Genomic DNA, 16,169 nt, shown 5'->3' with positions numbered 1-16,169 from the left:
ATTGTTTTATTCTACCGTGCATTTTTTATTCTCTATATATATTTCATAATTTTTTCTTTTTTCTTCTCATCCACAACTTTTACTTTAATTTCAACTTTATTTATATACATATGTACTTTTTTTTGTACATATGCATTAAATATTTGGTAGATTTTATGTCTACCCAAACTAATAATACAATTATTTTCTTATTATTATTCTCTATAAATGTCACATGACATTTTTCTCTTTTTTCATATCCACAACTTTTGCTTCACTTTCAATTTTACTTAAATGATGCAACTAATAATACAATTATTTTATTATTATTATTCTCTATAAATGTCACATGACATTTTTCTCTTTTTTCATATCCACAACTTTTGCTTCACTTTCAACTTTATTTAAATGCATTTGCACTTTTTTTGGTACATATGCATTTAATATTTGGTAGATTCTATTTCTAGCGTCATGCATATGCAACTAATAATACAATTTTTTTCTTATCTTTCAAAAATGTCACATGATATTTTTCTCTTCTTTTTCGTCGACAATTTTTGCTCTATTTTCAACTTTATTTAAATGCATATGCACTTCTTTTCTTTAGTCGATTTGGTGTCTAGATACAACCGACTAATAATACAATTTTATTCAGAGTTTGAATGGTGATGACGGTCGGAGTAGACAAATCCGTCAACAGTTTAATCCGCTTTATCTTTAGGGTAGACAACAAACCATTGCGGAGCAACTCTATTTGTATGTAAAAGCGGTTTGTAGTTGGTCAGCAATGAGTTTTTTTTTTTTGAGTCCTCAACACTACAAACATAAACAGATTTGTCCGTCTTAACCGCTACAATCATTTGGACCCTCAATGTGATATGATTTAATCATTGTTTTCCAAATTTGTTGTTTGCTAGTAGAGGTTATATACAAAACATAAGTTGTTAGCTTTTTCCCATCCATAAGGTTTTGAATTATGTTCCCACAATGATCACATCCAAAAAATTATAATAACTCACATGATTTAGATTGTAAAATGAATAATGATGTAAACGAATCAAAACTTTTAGAATCTAGCCTTGGTTCCATTTTTGTTGACCTTCATAATAAAATATGAACGATAAAAGATTTGAAAAGGAGAAAGAAATGGTGTAAAATCCATTTTTGAGCATTTACAGAAGAACATTAACAATCCTAAGAAACTGATAATATCAGACTCTAGTCTCCTCATCTGGCATTAGAACACTGGCACTCAAGAACGGAGGCTGTTTCGGATATTCAAATTTACTATCTTTGTTCTGTAACATGAAGACTATCTCAGACATTGACGGTCTCAACTCTACAGAAGATTGAACACACAACAATCCGATTTGAAGAACCTTCAAGGCCTCTTCCTCTACGAAACTCCCTTTCAACCGAGGATCGATAGAGCGATCTAAAGTGTTTGCTTTAAAATGTTCCCATACCTATTCCAACAAGTCATGACAAAGCCATGATAGAGTTAACTGATTGTGAGTGTATCTTATATCTGCGACTTAACATGGAAACAAATATTACTTACAGAGTATAAAACCGAGCTAGTTCCTTGCGTGAATGCGTTATTTTTCTTGCCAGTTACTATCTCGATGATAAGAACTCCAAATGCGTAAACGTCAGCTTTCTCTGTTAATTGGCCTTTGATCAGATATTCAGGAGCCAGATAACCACTACAGTTCCAAAGAACAACATCAATTTCCAAAACTTTATACTCTAAAAGAAGAATTGATCGAGAAGTACACACACACTTACAGTGTTCCAGCAATTCCAGTATTGGTTTGCGTTTTGTCAGTGCCCATGGAACGTATGAGTCCAAAATCAGCTATTTTGGGACTTAGGTTTCGATCAAGGAGAATATTGCTGGTTTTGATGTCTCTATGGATGATTTTTACTTCAGATCCTCTGTGAAGGTATTCTAGACCTTCTGATATTCCTATAATGATGTTAAACCGTTGCTTCCAGCTCAAAATATGGACTGTGTTCTTCACTGCAATTCAAATAACAAAGTTAACATGATGGATTCGATAAATGACTTAAGTTTATAGAAGATGCTGCAACTTACTGAAAAGGATTTGATCAAGGCTTCTGTTATGAACATATTCATAGACAAGAAGACTTTTGGGACCTTCAATGCTGCAACCAAGTAGTCTCACAAGGTTCTTGTGTTGAACTCCGCTGATCAGATTCACTTCGTTGAAGAATTGATCTGCCCATTCACGTGTGTTAAAGAAGAGCTTTTTGACTGCAACGATTCTGCCACTGGAAGAATCCCTTTGTATACAGAACCGGCCCCTCCTTGGCCTAGTTTCATAGAGTCATGGAAAGACTCGGTCGCTTTCTCAAGCATCTCGTATTTGAAATTTACACACGATGGAACTTGAGCTAAACAAGAAAAGATCATGAATCAACGAGACAAGGAACCTCATACATATATTTGGTGTTGTAAGATATTTTAGTCACAGTATACCTTTTCTTTTCCTTGAAACCCGTCTGTAACTGATAAAGGCTCCAAGAGAAGTAAGAATCGACAACGAAATCGCAGCAATTGCTAATCTCGTAACATCACGATCACTCAAATGTGGAAAAAACGATGACCTTATAAAGTTTCTCTGATCTGCACAAGAAAGAAACACAAGATCCATGTGTGAATAAGCTCTTAAGAGTGATGTCAAGTCAACATTCATAATGTTTCATACCAGCGTCAGGTTTATGTTCTGCAGCATCATCAAAGAACTTGTGTGTAGAATACTTCAAGTAACACCCAGTAAAAAAAGCTCTAGCTTCATGTCCATCACAAGCTCTCAAGCTCGATCTAGCATTAACCAAACACTCTCGACACGTGTTCTCATCAAGTGTTTGCCAACACTGAGCCAATGCATACACGGCCTCGGTTTTAATCACTGAAGCTGCACCAAACCCTCCATTTTTAACAGCCTTTAAAGTTACATTCACCAAAGCCTCATCAAGAAATCTCCAAAATTCTCCAAACCCTGTCCCTGTTTCCTCACAGTTAGCTTTATCAAATGTAGGATCAACAAATTCCTCAGAGAAATCTCGATCATCAAACCGTAAGAAGCATCTATCACTATGGATTCGACCACCGGAACCCGAACATTTTCTCTCGAGCTCCAATCTGCTCTCGTTGAAGCAATGTCGACAATCGGAAACAGAGAGATCTTCTCTGCACTGTAGAAACACATAGATAGGTGGAGATACATCGGTGATGGAAGAAACGACCCAAAGCTTGTCGTTGGTTATGAAATCATTGACGGAAGACATTGCTCTGAGGAAACCAAGCAGACGACTAGGGTTTACAAGGTGGTGATCTAAAGGTTGACAATTTAGGAGAGATTCCGAAGAAGAAGAAGAGCCCACCGTCGCTAATAGTACAAGGAATGAAACCCAAGCGAGGAATTGAGCGATCGAAGCACAAATTTGCATCAGAAATCGGACGACGTGTGATCATGAATCGTGAAGAAGAAGTCTTTCCATATGCAAATCTGCAATTTTTGATAGAGTATAACATCGATGAATCCTCTGTTTCTGCTCTCGTCTTCTTCTTCTTCCTCCACCCACTCCAACTCCGCCGGGTGTCTCTCCCTCTCCACAACGGCGAGTGGGTGGAGAAGGTGGATTAGGTACTTTGTCGTAAAAGGAGATAAGAAAAATCGAAGAAGACGAGTCAATCTCTCTGTAATTTCGGTTCATTGTGAGCTTTGACAGATTGAAAAACCTTTGTTTTGAATTCAGAGAAGAGACAGAGAGATTTTGCTTCTCTTGTGCTTGCATTTGTCTTAATTTAGGGAATTTTTTTTTGACTAACTCATTCTCCAATGGAGTTCTAATTTTAGTCCCGAAGCCGATTTTGTAGGCAATCAAAAAAGAAAGAGATTTATGTACAATCAATCCTTCTCCTGTCCTCAAGTACTGGGCTCCCCTCTCCCGCTTCCTTTTTCCTGAAATATACTTGTTTAAATAAGCTTTTGCAGTGCCAGAATTTGGCTTTCCAAGTTACCAAACACACAGAAACTGAGAGCATCTCCATCGGCAAAAGTGGTAGAGAGTATCTCAAAAAATAAATAAATTAATATTTTAATCAAATTAATATATTTTAATTAGTTTGAAGTAAATGAACCATTAGTTGAATGACAACTCTCAATAAATGCTGAGAATCGTCTCTCCTGCCAGAAACGTCTCTCCACTTTTCTCTCTTTCTCTCCTACTTTTTTTCTTTTTAATTATTATTTAATTGATGAGTATAAAAAAAAAAAAAACATAAACCCAGATTCAAAACAGAAGTATTTTGTTCGTTGGTCAACCCCAACGTTCATGAAACAAGATCTAAATAAGGCTTTCTCAACCACAAATGATGGGAGTATTCTCATCAAATTTGCTTCCATGAAAAGCATAGAATAAGACAGAGATAAATATCAAACAGAAAAAACAAACAACAAGCAAAGTTGTTCTAGATTAAACCAACACAAGGAAACAAAACAAGTAGTAAACAGAATTCTTCAACTCCCACACATAGCTCTTAGATAAACCTTTTCTCGAATAAGAAAGACTCTGAACTTATCTCATCAAACAAACCAGAGCAGAGATAAGTTACCTGGACTTTTTTCTCAGATTCCTTGACCTTGTTAAGAATGTTCTTCATGTCTCTACCTGAATTGCTAAGGAATGCCTCGCTATCTATATCTAGAAAATCCTATATTCACATATATAGCATGCTTTTAACTTTCGTAAGATATCATTTTAGCAAGTTGTATATTTGAAAAAGACTTACCCTCATTGCACTTGGAACATGATAGCTTTCAGTATCACCAACATCCTCATCATCCGAGCAACTAGTGTCATGATCCCAGTGCTCTCCTACAAAGTTACATTCCATTAAAGATGAAGAAAACGAATTTTCATTCCACTAAAGAGAGTTTCACGATGAACAAATCGAATTTCTTGAACTGCTTTTACCTTTCTCAATATTCTCACTAGTGGATATTGGTTTTCTCTGGCCCGTCCTCAAGCGCTTGTTGATTTCCTCAATTTTCTTGTCACCTTGTTCACAATATTTCTCCATGGTTTCTTCAACTTGTTCAGTCGTAGGCTGAGGACCGTCGGGAACCATGAGCAAACCCAAACCTATAAAACAAGAAAAGGGAAAGTCACTTTCACTGCCTAATCACCAAAAAGAAGAAAGCATTGTCGTCGCCCATACCAATTTGAACAAGGAATAACGACAAACGAACCATCCTCCTCCCGAGTTCATTGGTATTTGATCCCGGATTGGTTCTCCAAGATCCAAGGGTATTTGTTCAAATTATCCGTATTAATAGCGTTAGCATTAGAAGTTTGTGATTGTCTATTAAGAGACCATTGATGGTCGTTTGCAAAATCCAGAGTACCATTCTGGAATGTTGCAGCGAAGTACTTTTTACTCTCATCGGGTGAGCAAAGACAAAGATTATATTCCTGATTGCACCAACCACACTAACTTTGTTAGAGTAACTCCAATGGAGAGTTTTTTTCAAAAAATTTGAGAGTACATTTATTTTAAAAAAATAAATCTAAACTCATTATAATTGAGAGACCCTACTTTCTCTAGAGAGCTTTGATAATTTGAGGGATCTTGTCACGTGTTATTTTGTGATTGGACGCGTATTTTTTTCTTTTCAAATGGAGACTTATTTCTTTCTCATTCATTAAATTTCTTGTTCTCTATTCTTTTATACTACAAGCTATCAAACGATATGACTTCTTCGTCTAGTAGTTTATTCGATGATATCATAGAACAATGCTTTGATCAATTACTCGATCAACAATTCAATAATATATTCTGTTTTTTTTCATATCTATTTTAAAATATTTCAAAATAATGTATGCTTAATATTTTGTTAATTACAATGATTATTAAATTTTATGAAATAAAGAAATAAAATAATTTTCAAATAATATTTTTTCTTCTTCTGGGAACTTCATTAAGAGAACTATCATTGGAATATGAAAAAAAAAGAAAAAACTAAAGTTTTCTTCTAACAATTTAAAAAAAAATTATACTTAGAAAATGGAGAGAAATCATGGAGGCTCTCTCCATCGGAGATGCTTTTAGATTCTAACTTCGAAAACTCTTGAAAAGATTACCACATGCAAGTGCGTGGGAACGACTCTACAAGTCGAGCAAGCTTCTTGACTTTGTACCTTTGGTTTAATGCCGGCAAATAAAAAGAGTTCATTACAATTACGGTTGCAATTAATTAATTGGTCATCAAATACTGAATTAAATAAATAAGTCACTACAATAAATTTGATCAGTATCGAACTAATTTAAATTATAAACTGTTTGGAATAAAGATTTTTTAAACATATATATATATATATATATATATATCTTATTATATAAAATATGGTTTTTAAAGTTGGTAACTCATAAAATCCTAACATATGTCAGATCTAATTATTAGATGTTTACTTTTGTTATTTAAGATAATATTTTTATTTTCTTAAAAAAATAAAAAAAGTAGAATAAGAAAACAAATTTACATATACTAATATATATGTCTATATATATTGAAAAAAAATAATTAACCAAAAAGAAACTTAACAAAATTATTTTTACATGTGTTATTGTTTTTACAGTACATATACTTAAATTTAACATGTATTAATCAAATTCCTTGTAAATTAGTATGGATAGTAACTAATCGAAAAGACTATTGAATCTCCTTTGACTAGAAGCCAGCGAGGAGACTCAAAGGTAAAAGGTAACATACGAAGGGCATAGCTTAGAGGAAGATACGACACTATTCGATAAAGCTTTCTCCATGACTTCTTCTCCACGTAAGCGATGAAAGGCAGAGAAAGAAAAAAATGCTTTGTTCGGAATCTTATAAGTTGATTAAAAAGAGAGAGGCTTTAGAGAGGAGTGTGAACAAAACTCTCATGGCATGGAGAAAAAAAACTCAAATTGAAATCGAAGGAGAAATAACATTTGATAAATGTTTTTTTCCCCTTTTTGATTTAGGGTTCTTTCTTTCATCCCATTTCCCTCGATGACGGTCCTTCCAAGTTACACTTGATATGAGCCCTTCTACTATATACTTTCTTTTATTTGTTGTGTTGGATTTGGTGTTCTTAATCTGAATCTGTTCCGGGGAAAAGAAATATTATAATTTTAAACGAAGCAGAAGAGAATGATTCCATAAATTGAAGTGGAAAATTTTGGTTAATCTATAATTCAATATTTTTGAAGAATTGAATAAAATTATAGAGAACGAATGATCAATTTTGAACGTAACTGGATCATATGGCATAACTGATAACACCATCTGGATATGATTTTGAGTTTACTGAAGAGAACATAACACAAAAGGATTTGCAATTTGATTCAGACCATAATATGTTGCCATTGCATCATTTTGACATGTTATAACTAATATAACACAATCACCCTCTTGGTAAGGATGAGGATAAAGAGTTTTAGGGAACTTAATTAGAATCCTTGCGTTTTCTTCCGAGTATTGAAGCTCTCTGGAATCTAGGACCACCTGTTCTCCACTTCTTGAAGGCTGTCATCGACAAGTGAGCTGCTTCATACACTTCAAAAAGAACACAGAAACAAAAACAGATTGTTCATTTTGGTACAAGCTTGAGATGGTTAAACACTAAATTCACTACCATTAGAGTTCAAAACATAAAGGCTTACAGTTTGTTTCTTCTTTTGTTAAAAACGACAAGTACTTGGAAGCTGTTATGTGAGCTGCTGTGTATACTTTTGTCAGTGCCTCTTTGTATCTGATCTTAAACGCAGTCGATAGCAAGATCCCCAGTGTTCTATCTGTGACCCTGTTTAGACCAAAAATCAGTATGATTACCACCACAGAAAATAGCTTTACTTTAATCCAGACACTGTAATAATCGAGTTTTCATCTGCCTCAAAAATTAGACACTTTTGTTCTTGAAGCCAAGAGATAAGACAACATCAAAATGAAAGGGAAGTGAGTGGACAGAGTCTTAAAAGGAGGAACTCACAGTGGCTCTATCTTGCATCCAAATTCATAAAAGTATGGACATCGCGATCTAAGATCGACGTATGCAGCATCAGCCTGAACTTCAAGCCTCGTCCTGCACAAAACAAACAAAGCCATAAAAAGACTGTTACAGGGCAAAAGAAGCAACTGCTTAAAGGACATCTGACCATGGATGCAGAAGAAAAAGAAAGAAAGAAAGAAAGAGAATCAAATTGACAATCTAGATTTTCGACATTACTCCATCCTTGAAAATACACAATGCCAACACTACAGTTAAGCTACAGAATGCTTACTTTTGGTCAAAACAGGGAGGAAGGTTTATGGTAACAGCTTGCCTCAGATGCAACTCATGAGCAAGCCAGAAGGGAAGTTCAACTTTAGAGCCTTGTTCAGCCTGCACCAGAAAATCTCACAAAAATCATATCAGAAAGGAAAATATGATATATCCATTACAAACTTTTGCACTAGGAATGAGAAGACTGACACAATTTGTTTCTGCACTTGGATCAATAGTCACTCCGTTTGCTGTTTTATGGAATAAAACCGGTACAAACTGCAACAAGGTAACAATAGAGATCAGATTTCTTAGTTGATAAAGAGAGTCTAAAGCAAAGCTATTGGAGAATAAAGGTGACCTCTTCCTCTATAAGTATGTCATCAATGTCAAAGTACTTCGCCATCCCCTAAGGCTGATTCCACACCACCTTAACCTTGAGATTAAATTCGCGGTCTGCGGGGAGTTAAAAACAAACCAAAAGACACTCAAAAATCAACCTCTTAATAGATTGACATTGACATTGTCAGACTCAAATCTGAGATTTCAGATTTACAAAAACAATTCAACATCTAGAGAGTTTAGAACAGTAACAGTGAAGTCCAAATGCATAAAACCTCTCTCTTGTAGTTAACACAAATGGCTGTTAAATCTACTCATTCAGTAAGTAAATTTATGTAATCAAACACAATTTGAATTTTTTTTTATCGTCAACCTCTAAAGACCCATACTTTCCCTCCTCTCTGCCCTTACCTCCTTCCTTACCCTATGAAAATTCAAATTGTGTTCAACATTTTATTGAAAACTCCCTAATGGGCAAATTGCTTGACACAGCCAATACTCTATCCACAAAATCGATGAGGGTTTGTCCACAACCACCCACTTCTAGATCATCATCAACTAAATGAAGATTCGGTGTCAAGGCAAACAGATTACGCCATCGTTTTGACAGGACAGATGTTAAAGCAGACTCTTTTGTCGGAAGGAAAGATAGAATGTGGCAGATTATCTCATCTGATAGACCATTGATCCTATCCATCCTTTGACCAAATTACCCCAATCAAATTCTATTAAGAACAAAAATGGTGTGAGAATCTGAAGAAATATAGAAAATTTGAAGAGAAGAAACACAAATTACCAGCTTTTAGACGATACGACAGAGGAATAGATTCACCTTTCGAAGAAAATAAATTTTCTTAACTTTAAGATTCCAAATTTGCAGAAAATTTTCTCTCTCGATGCTACTCTGCAAAACCTATGTGTAGATGAAGAAGAAAAGAGAGGGTACACGTGGGACTCTTCTTTTTTTAACTGGGCCCATTTTATTCACAGTACAAGGCCCATTAAAACATTGCCTAATACACTGTTATAGTTTTCTTTTATCTATGCTCTCAACACTTTTATGAGTTTATCCATGCAGCCATGCTATATGGAAAACATTTGTTATTTCGTTAAAACTCTTCTCAATAAGTCCCTTTAAAAACCCATAACACGTTGTTTCAAAAACCCATAGTAGTAGTAGTAGAAGAAGAAGACGAAGAAATATTTCAGTTAAAATACGCATGTTGTTGTTGTTGAGTGTTTTTTCAGTGTTTGGTATGAAAAAGTTAAAAGAATTTTAGCAAAGCAATGGACGACGACGACATGATTGTGTTTTTGTTTGTCAAGTTTTTGAATGAAAAACGCAGCCGTTTTGTAAAAAAAAAATCCCAATAATTAAACCAAACAAACAAACAATCTTTAGAGAATTTTGTGAATCTCAGGTGTTTATAATATAAGATTAGGATTTATAGTTGAGAAGGCCCAACAGAAGCCCATAAATGAATTTAGGGGGTGAAAAAGAAGAATATAAATATAACCTAAAATCGATTAAAAAGAGCATCCGCAGAATATGGATTGGACCATGATTTCGGGGTCTAGAGATGAAAGTCTCCATGCGGCGAGGGATTACTGGCGTCGACTGAATGAATCCGAGGTATATGTGTTGGAGTTGTTGAAGAGGAGGACTATTTGCATGTTCCTTTAAATCAACCCTGACCCTTTAACTCATCTTTATTCACTCATAGCTTCTTCTGTTGTTCTGTTACTTAGTGAGTTTTTTTTGTTTCCCTTCATTAGTGTTTCGATATCGAGGGAATCGAAGCACCACCAGGTGCCATTGCACTGATACCCTACGACTGTCAACTGCCTAATAGTTTCCATCCTCTTCCTCTCTGGGTCAAGCTTTATGCTAGTGCGGGGCTTCATCGATTCAATATGTTGGAGGTAACACCTTGTTTTCTCCTCCATCTTCTCATCTATCAACCTGAAAACTTTCTTCTGCAGTGCTGGTTGTTTCTTGTACACATGATCACAATTCTATTTTATCTTCTTTCTCAGGGAACAAACTTCAAGCTCGGGTACGTAATGAAATTCAACAAGAGGCTGTCATGCATTGGTGTCCCCTTACTACATCACTTTGCTTGCACAAGATTCAGTTAGCGGTTCGCATCAAATTTTTCAGGTTCTAGTTAATGAACGAAGTGTCGGCAAGTTGAATATAATCGTTCCGATTGCTAGACCTAAAGGTAAACATTCTTTCCTTTCTTTTTTTCTTTCTTTGTATACAAGTATAGAAATAACACTCTTGCTGATGAATAATAATGTTTCATAGGTGTGACCACCAACGAGCGCTTCATACCTTGTGATTGTTTTTCAGTGGATGATAAGTTGCCTCAGTGGCCGTCACATGATTCTTTCAATGATAGAAAACGATTTTACTCGGTAAGATAGATTAACAACACTTTTTTTTTGTTCTCTTCTTTTTAAGCAGTGATTTTTTTTTTTTTTTGTTCATTTAGGTGAAGGAGTCGGAATTGCAAAACAATGATTGGATTAATCTGTATTTGGAACTTGTACTCTGTGCAATTCAAAAGGTCAGAATCTCAGATGTAAGTCTTGTTTTTCTTTTCTGCATATCAAATGATGACATACCATGAGTGAGTCAGTGCAACTGTTGGTTATAATCATTAACTTGTGGTTTTTGTTGTTCCAAAACTGTGTGGTTTTGCTGCTGTAGAGCGATCTGTCCAAGCTGAAGATTGTGAAAGCGGTGATAGAAACCAAGGAAGATATGGTGCCCCCAAATGAGAGACTCAACGCCAAAACTGCAGTGGTCTACATAACTTTTAAGGGATTGGCCAATGCTCGTATTGCTGCTGGTGAGCATTATGAACGTAAAGCTATCATTAGAAGAATCTTCAATGAGCATACAGGTCACTTGTCTCTCCTTGGTGATTTGATTGGAGAGAAAAAGTTCGTAAACATTGACCCTGTTACTTATTTCAACTCTCCCGCGTATCTAGAAGACATCACTCACGAGCTGCCGCCGGAGTCGCCCTGGATGGATATTTTGGCGGGAACAGGGTCCATGGATCAGATAGATTAAAACCAGTTATTTTGTGGATTTTATTTGAAGTATCTACTACTAAATATTTAATCAATAATGCACTACTTGTGGATTGTTAAGTGTCTACTATGACTATCTATTGAATATGCAGTGTTTATGACGACATATGTGTTTCGCCCAAGTGTATATATGTGCCTGGATTTTGATCATACTCGCGGATGTATTTGTATATGTGTCTTACAAAAAGAAACATAGTCCTACCAAAACAGGACAAACTTTTCCAAGCAAGTCTTGGATCTCCTCGCTTACTTCGATCTGGTCTCGAGACAATGTCTCTCGCATATCAGGACAACTTTACTCAGACCATGCCTCGATATTTAATAATATAGAAGTCGTTACCTATATAAAGAGAATCCTCGTAGTCCAATTTGATGTTTAACTTTATTCGTAGTCTCTGATTTGTTCGATGACTAAACGATTTTATTAACACTTTGGTTTTCAAATATCTCCTCTTTGGTAGTTGGTACCGGTTGATGATGTGGAAGCGAGTCATATTTTCTTGTTTTAGTGGAACTAATTTTTTCCCAGTTGATTATACCTTAGAGTCAAACTTGATTATTATCGCACTGGACGCATATAGACAAATCAATACTGTTCTATGTGATAAGTCATAAAATTAAAGTTTGACAAAAATATTGTATCAATTTGTGTATATATTACTGTCACATATAAGCATGTTAACAATGAGCTGAAAATAATGTTGTTATGAGAAAAACAGTATATTTATATACGATAATAATATTAGTCTTGAAAAATAACTAGTAATATCTTTGGTATTTTGGTCATCGTATCTTGAGATTGTAAGCAAACTTTGTAAACAAATCAGTACGTGACTATATGATGAAGCATTATTTATTACGAAACCAACAAACGGAGAACACTTTTATATATATTTTAGCGTTGTTATGACTATAGTGTTTTTTCTCCTCTTGTAGCTATCGTGACTATATCATCAATAGTCCGTTTCTATTATTCAGGAACTGTTCGTTTATGTTTAAAATCAAATTATTGACTTCTAAAAAATAACTGAATACATGAAAGACTTTGGTGGTTGTGGTTCGTTTTTTTAAATTGGATTTAGGATTTTCTTTTCATAAATCTTAGGTACGGAGCAAATGGATGACTGTCTCTTGATTTGTTTATTTTATTATTCAAAATGTATGCAAAGATCTTGATAACTTGAAACATAAGACATTAAAATCTAGGTGGAAAAAAACATTTGAAAGCAAGTTTGTTCCATATATAAATTGCAATGAAAATAAGAAAATGTGAAACATATTGATGGTTTTTTCCTTTTCCTTTCAGTAATGTTCTTATCACCAATGTTTTGTTTGGCACGATCATCAAATGTTTAGACATGTGGATCAACATTGTAATAATTTTCTCTTCAAATGACTGACTCTTTTTTTTTTTTTCAAAATAATGTTTTTCGTAAGTGTTAGGTGTGAAGACCATCATGTTTTTGCTAGATTCTTGTAGATCTCAACATTGATATTTGTAGATATCTATCAAATCGTTACAAAAAGTTTGCTAGATTCTAAATTAATGCTAAGAAACCAGTTTTCTTTACAAAATGTTTTTGTCAATGTCCTCTCACAATCGGCTAAAAGATGTTACAAACTATAAAGGATCCTCCTCCACAACTTTTGAAGATTTTACTCTCTCCAGATTTTGTCCAAAAAGGACTCACAAAATCACACAATGATGGTCAACTAAAAAAAATCACTAAACAACTTAAATGAAATGATGACAAAACTATTCCCTTTTGTTGCAAAATAAAAAAAAAAACCTTTTAAATCTGCAAAGAGATCCTTATATGATATGGCTGTTGTCCTGGTATTATTTCTCCAATTTAATTTAGGAATTTCATGTTTGACACTTATTTAGGGATCGTATAATATACGTTTTTTAATTGATTTGAAACCAAATAACATGTACTATTGCCTTAGTCCTCTTGCAATTCGTTTAGAAGATGTTATGATTGAGACAAAAGGATCCACCCGCAATACTTTGTCCATATTTTTCTCTCAAGATTTTGTCCAAAAGCAAAAGAGACTCACAAATCACACACAATGGTCCACTAAACAGAGTGCCTTTATTGCATACAAAATTCAATCAATTTAATAAAGGAAACTCAACTGAAAACGATGACAATAAAAAATAAAAAATGTCCCTTTTGTCTTTAAATAAAATAATAACCCTTACTGACGTAAAGAAAATTAAATTAAGATAACCTTGTAAAATACTTCTTACCCAAATTAAAAAAGAAAAAAAAAAAGACAACAAGAGGATTAAATTGTATTAGTATCACCATCATACCATTACACATAAATAAAATTTAGTAGAGTATAAACGAATCACGTGTATAGGAAAATACAAAATACAATGTTGAAGTTAAAATGAATATAGAAGTAGATTAATTGAGCAATAACCACCGGTTTTAGATCATTGATTGATATGTAAGTAAAATGCAAAGTAGTAGCCGACTTGGCAAAGAAAAAGAAAAAAGAAGAGAGAGAGAGGTAAAACTAAAATAAAATTACTAAAAGCAGAAGGAAAGTTCCAGGTCACGAGGGAGTAGTCGCTGTCGGATTGAAAGAAACAGACCAAACAAAGATCTTTGAAATCTTAAAAAAGATTCGGTGCCCAAAGATTTTGACCTTTGAAGACACATTTGATTATTTGTGTTTTCTGACACTTCCCAAACACATAACATCAACACTTGACCCATTTTTAAGATTTTGTTTCCTCTTCAAAGATCTTACCCCGCAAGATCCGATCTTCCAAATCTCTCTCTATCTACTATACTAGTACTTATTAAACCCCACCACCTCTCCCTTCTTATTTATGTCACCTAACCTAACTTCTTCTTCTTTCATTTTATCACATTCATTTCCTTTGTCTTCAATCCAAAGCTTTCCTCTTCTTGGAACCAATCTGCTCTCTTTTTTATTCTGAGTTTGACAATGGCGGTTGGTGAGGTCATGAGGATGGAGATTCCCGCCGGTGGAGATTTGACTGTTACTACTCCGGAGTTGCATGTTCTTGCCGTCGATGATAGTATTGTGGATCGTAAAGTCATCGAGAGGTTGCTTAGAATCTCTTCTTGTAAAGGTAAAAACTCAAAACCAATCTTTTTCTGCTCTGTTTTTGTTGGTTTTAACTCTCCTCTGTTTTTCTTCTTCATTAACAAACTCTCCTCTGTTTTTTAGTTACAAGTGTCTTTTTTTTTTTGTTATTTCAGTGACGACTGTAGAGAGTGGAACTAGGGCTTTGCAGTATCTTGGCTTAGATGGAGGCAAAGGGGCTTCTAATCTTAAGGTAATTAAGAATAAATCTTCCCTCTTTTGCTATCTACTGAGAAGAACTCTTGTATATTTAGGAAAGACCGAAGGAGTGAAACCTTTGCAACTTTGGCTTTGGCTATTGCTTCTTCTTGTCTTTATGATCAAATGAGATTTAGAAATGAACTAGTCTAGTTAGTGATTTATGTGTTTTGGTATTAAGATTTGATTTTGTTTGTGATTTTCATCATAACAGGATTTGAAGGTGAATTTGATAGTGACGGATTACTCAATGCCAGGACTTTCAGGATATGATCTCCTTAAAAAGATTAAGGTAATAACAATAATAATGGATTTACCAATCTGAGAAAGACTTAAACAAAGCTTTTTTAATGCTGCTTATACAAAACTCCATTGATATGTGCAGGAATCTTCAGCATTCAGAGAAGTACCAGTAGTGATTATGTCATCTGAGAACATCTTACCTCGTATACAAGAGTAAGTACTGATTGTGTAATGTGTAGTGATACAGATGGGATCATATTTGTGTCTACACTGTGATCTAAACTTATCGACTTCTTCTTCTTGTTTTTAGATGTCTCAAAGAAGGAGCAGAGGAATTCTTGTTGAAACCGGTGAAGCTAGCAGATGTAAAGCGAATCAAACAACTTATAATGAGGAATGAAGCTGAGGAATGCAAAATCTTAAGCCATTCTAACAAGAGAAAGCTTCAAGAAGACAGTGATACATCATCATCAAGTCATGATGATACTTCTATCAAGGACTCTTCATGTTCAAAACGAATGAAATCAGAATCTGAAAACCTTTTTTCTCTACTTTGAATTATATGTATAGAGGCCAAGACCTTAGCAAAACCATTCTGTTAATATTCCTCAAGAAAGACAATGTTTGAGAGAGTCATCACACTACTCATGATGTTGCTTAAACAAAACAAAACAAAAAAGAGAAAAGAATCAAATGTTAGGTTCACACTGACTTACACCTCATGTAAATTCTTCAATGCTTGCAACTCAAGCTTAGGATGCTCTTCTCCCGGAAGTATTGGTCTATCATCAATCACGCAGGAATCGTTTTTCAGGTAAGTGAGTCTGCAAACCGCCCAA

At 34.6% G+C, this 16,169-nt stretch overlaps 6 protein-coding genes across 7 annotated transcripts; 2 read left to right on the top strand and 4 right to left on the bottom strand.

The window, feature by feature from the left end:
* Positions 1–1,043: 1,043 nt before the first annotated feature.
* RKF2 (receptor-like serine/threonine kinase 2) lies at positions 1,044–3,971 on the bottom strand. The gene is given in 6 exon segments (NM_001332384.1): positions 1,044–1,445; positions 1,541–1,685; positions 1,768–2,002; positions 2,078–2,397; positions 2,483–2,629; positions 2,712–3,971. Coding segments are annotated over 6 exon segments (1,847 nt in total). The 5' UTR covers positions 3,457–3,971; the 3' UTR covers positions 1,044–1,190.
* Positions 3,972–4,467: 496 nt separating this feature from the next.
* Positions 4,468–5,264, bottom strand: AT1G19086 (uncharacterized protein; the record flags this gene model as incomplete). The annotated part of the gene is made up of 4 exons (NM_001123838.1): positions 4,468–4,723; positions 4,802–4,887; positions 4,987–5,154; positions 5,231–5,264. The coding sequence occupies 4 exons, from the start codon at positions 5,262–5,264 to the stop codon at positions 4,550–4,552; spliced, it is 462 nt and encodes a 153-aa protein (NP_001117310.1). The 3' UTR covers positions 4,468–4,549.
* A 2,024-nt stretch (positions 5,265–7,288) lies between these two features.
* Positions 7,289–9,565, bottom strand: TTN10 (GINS complex protein). 2 transcript variants are annotated; one of them, NM_001198102.1, is made up of 8 exons: positions 9,452–9,565; positions 9,250–9,380; positions 8,675–8,769; positions 8,524–8,592; positions 8,333–8,433; positions 8,041–8,133; positions 7,715–7,854; positions 7,289–7,607 (listed from the first exon to the last, which is right to left on the bottom strand). In NM_001198102.1, exons 3-8 carry the CDS (start codon positions 8,717–8,719, stop codon positions 7,498–7,500), a joined length of 558 nt encoding a protein of 185 aa, NP_001185031.1. In that variant the 5' UTR covers positions 8,720–8,769; positions 9,250–9,380; positions 9,452–9,565; the 3' UTR covers positions 7,289–7,497. The 2 variants fall into 2 exon arrangements, with proteins under 2 accessions (NP_001185031.1, NP_173342.2); NM_101766.3 differs by lacking the exon at positions 9,250–9,380.
* AT1G19070 (F-box family protein) lies at positions 9,101–9,352 on the bottom strand (the record flags this gene model as incomplete). The annotated part of the gene is made up of 1 exon (NM_101765.1): positions 9,101–9,352. One exon carries the CDS (start codon positions 9,350–9,352, stop codon positions 9,101–9,103), a length of 252 nt encoding a protein of 83 aa, NP_173341.1.
* A 639-nt stretch (positions 9,566–10,204) lies between the features above and the next one.
* AT1G19060 (hypothetical protein (DUF626)) lies at positions 10,205–11,740 on the top strand (the record flags this gene model as incomplete). Its single annotated transcript, NM_101764.1, has 6 exons — positions 10,205–10,288; positions 10,432–10,578; positions 10,817–10,880; positions 10,967–11,076; positions 11,154–11,243; positions 11,372–11,740. The coding sequence occupies 6 exons, from the start codon at positions 10,205–10,207 to the stop codon at positions 11,738–11,740; spliced, it is 864 nt and encodes a 287-aa protein (NP_173340.1).
* A 2,751-nt stretch (positions 11,741–14,491) lies between these two features.
* On the top strand, positions 14,492–15,973 carry ARR7 (response regulator 7). The gene is made up of 5 exons (NM_101763.3): positions 14,492–14,875; positions 15,006–15,082; positions 15,302–15,379; positions 15,473–15,543; positions 15,641–15,973. The coding sequence occupies exons 1-5, from the start codon at positions 14,728–14,730 to the stop codon at positions 15,885–15,887; spliced, it is 621 nt and encodes a 206-aa protein (NP_173339.1). The 5' UTR covers positions 14,492–14,727; the 3' UTR covers positions 15,888–15,973.
* Positions 15,974–16,169: the final 196 nt, after the last annotated feature.

The sequence above is a fragment of the Arabidopsis thaliana genome, assembly GCF_000001735.4.
Source record: "Arabidopsis thaliana chromosome 1 sequence".
NCBI lineage: Eukaryota > Viridiplantae > Streptophyta > Magnoliopsida > Brassicales > Brassicaceae > Arabidopsis > Arabidopsis thaliana.
This window is presented reverse-complemented; position numbering and strand designations above follow the sequence as displayed.

Coding starts and splice junctions, on each gene's coding strand:
- ARR7 (NM_101763.3), top strand. CDS start 14,728: ATGGCGGTTGGTGAGGTCATGAGGATGGAGATTCCCGCCGGTGGAGAT. Junction 15,380..15,472: donor ATCTCCTTAAAAAGATTAAG/GTAATAACAATA, acceptor TGATATGTGCAG/GAATCTTCAGCATTCAGAGA. Junction 15,544..15,640: donor ATCTTACCTCGTATACAAGA/GTAAGTACTGAT, acceptor TCTTGTTTTTAG/ATGTCTCAAAGAAGGAGCAG.
- TTN10 (NM_001198102.1), bottom strand. CDS start 8,719: ATGGCGAAGTACTTTGACATTGATGACATACTTATAGAGGAAGAG. Junction 8,434..8,523: donor CAAGTGCAGAAACAAATTGT/GTCAGTCTTCTC, acceptor TTTCTGGTGCAG/GCTGAACAAGGCTCTAAAGT. Junction 7,855..8,040: donor GGATGCAAGATAGAGCCACT/GTGAGTTCCTCC, acceptor TGGTCTAAACAG/GGTCACAGATAGAACACTGG.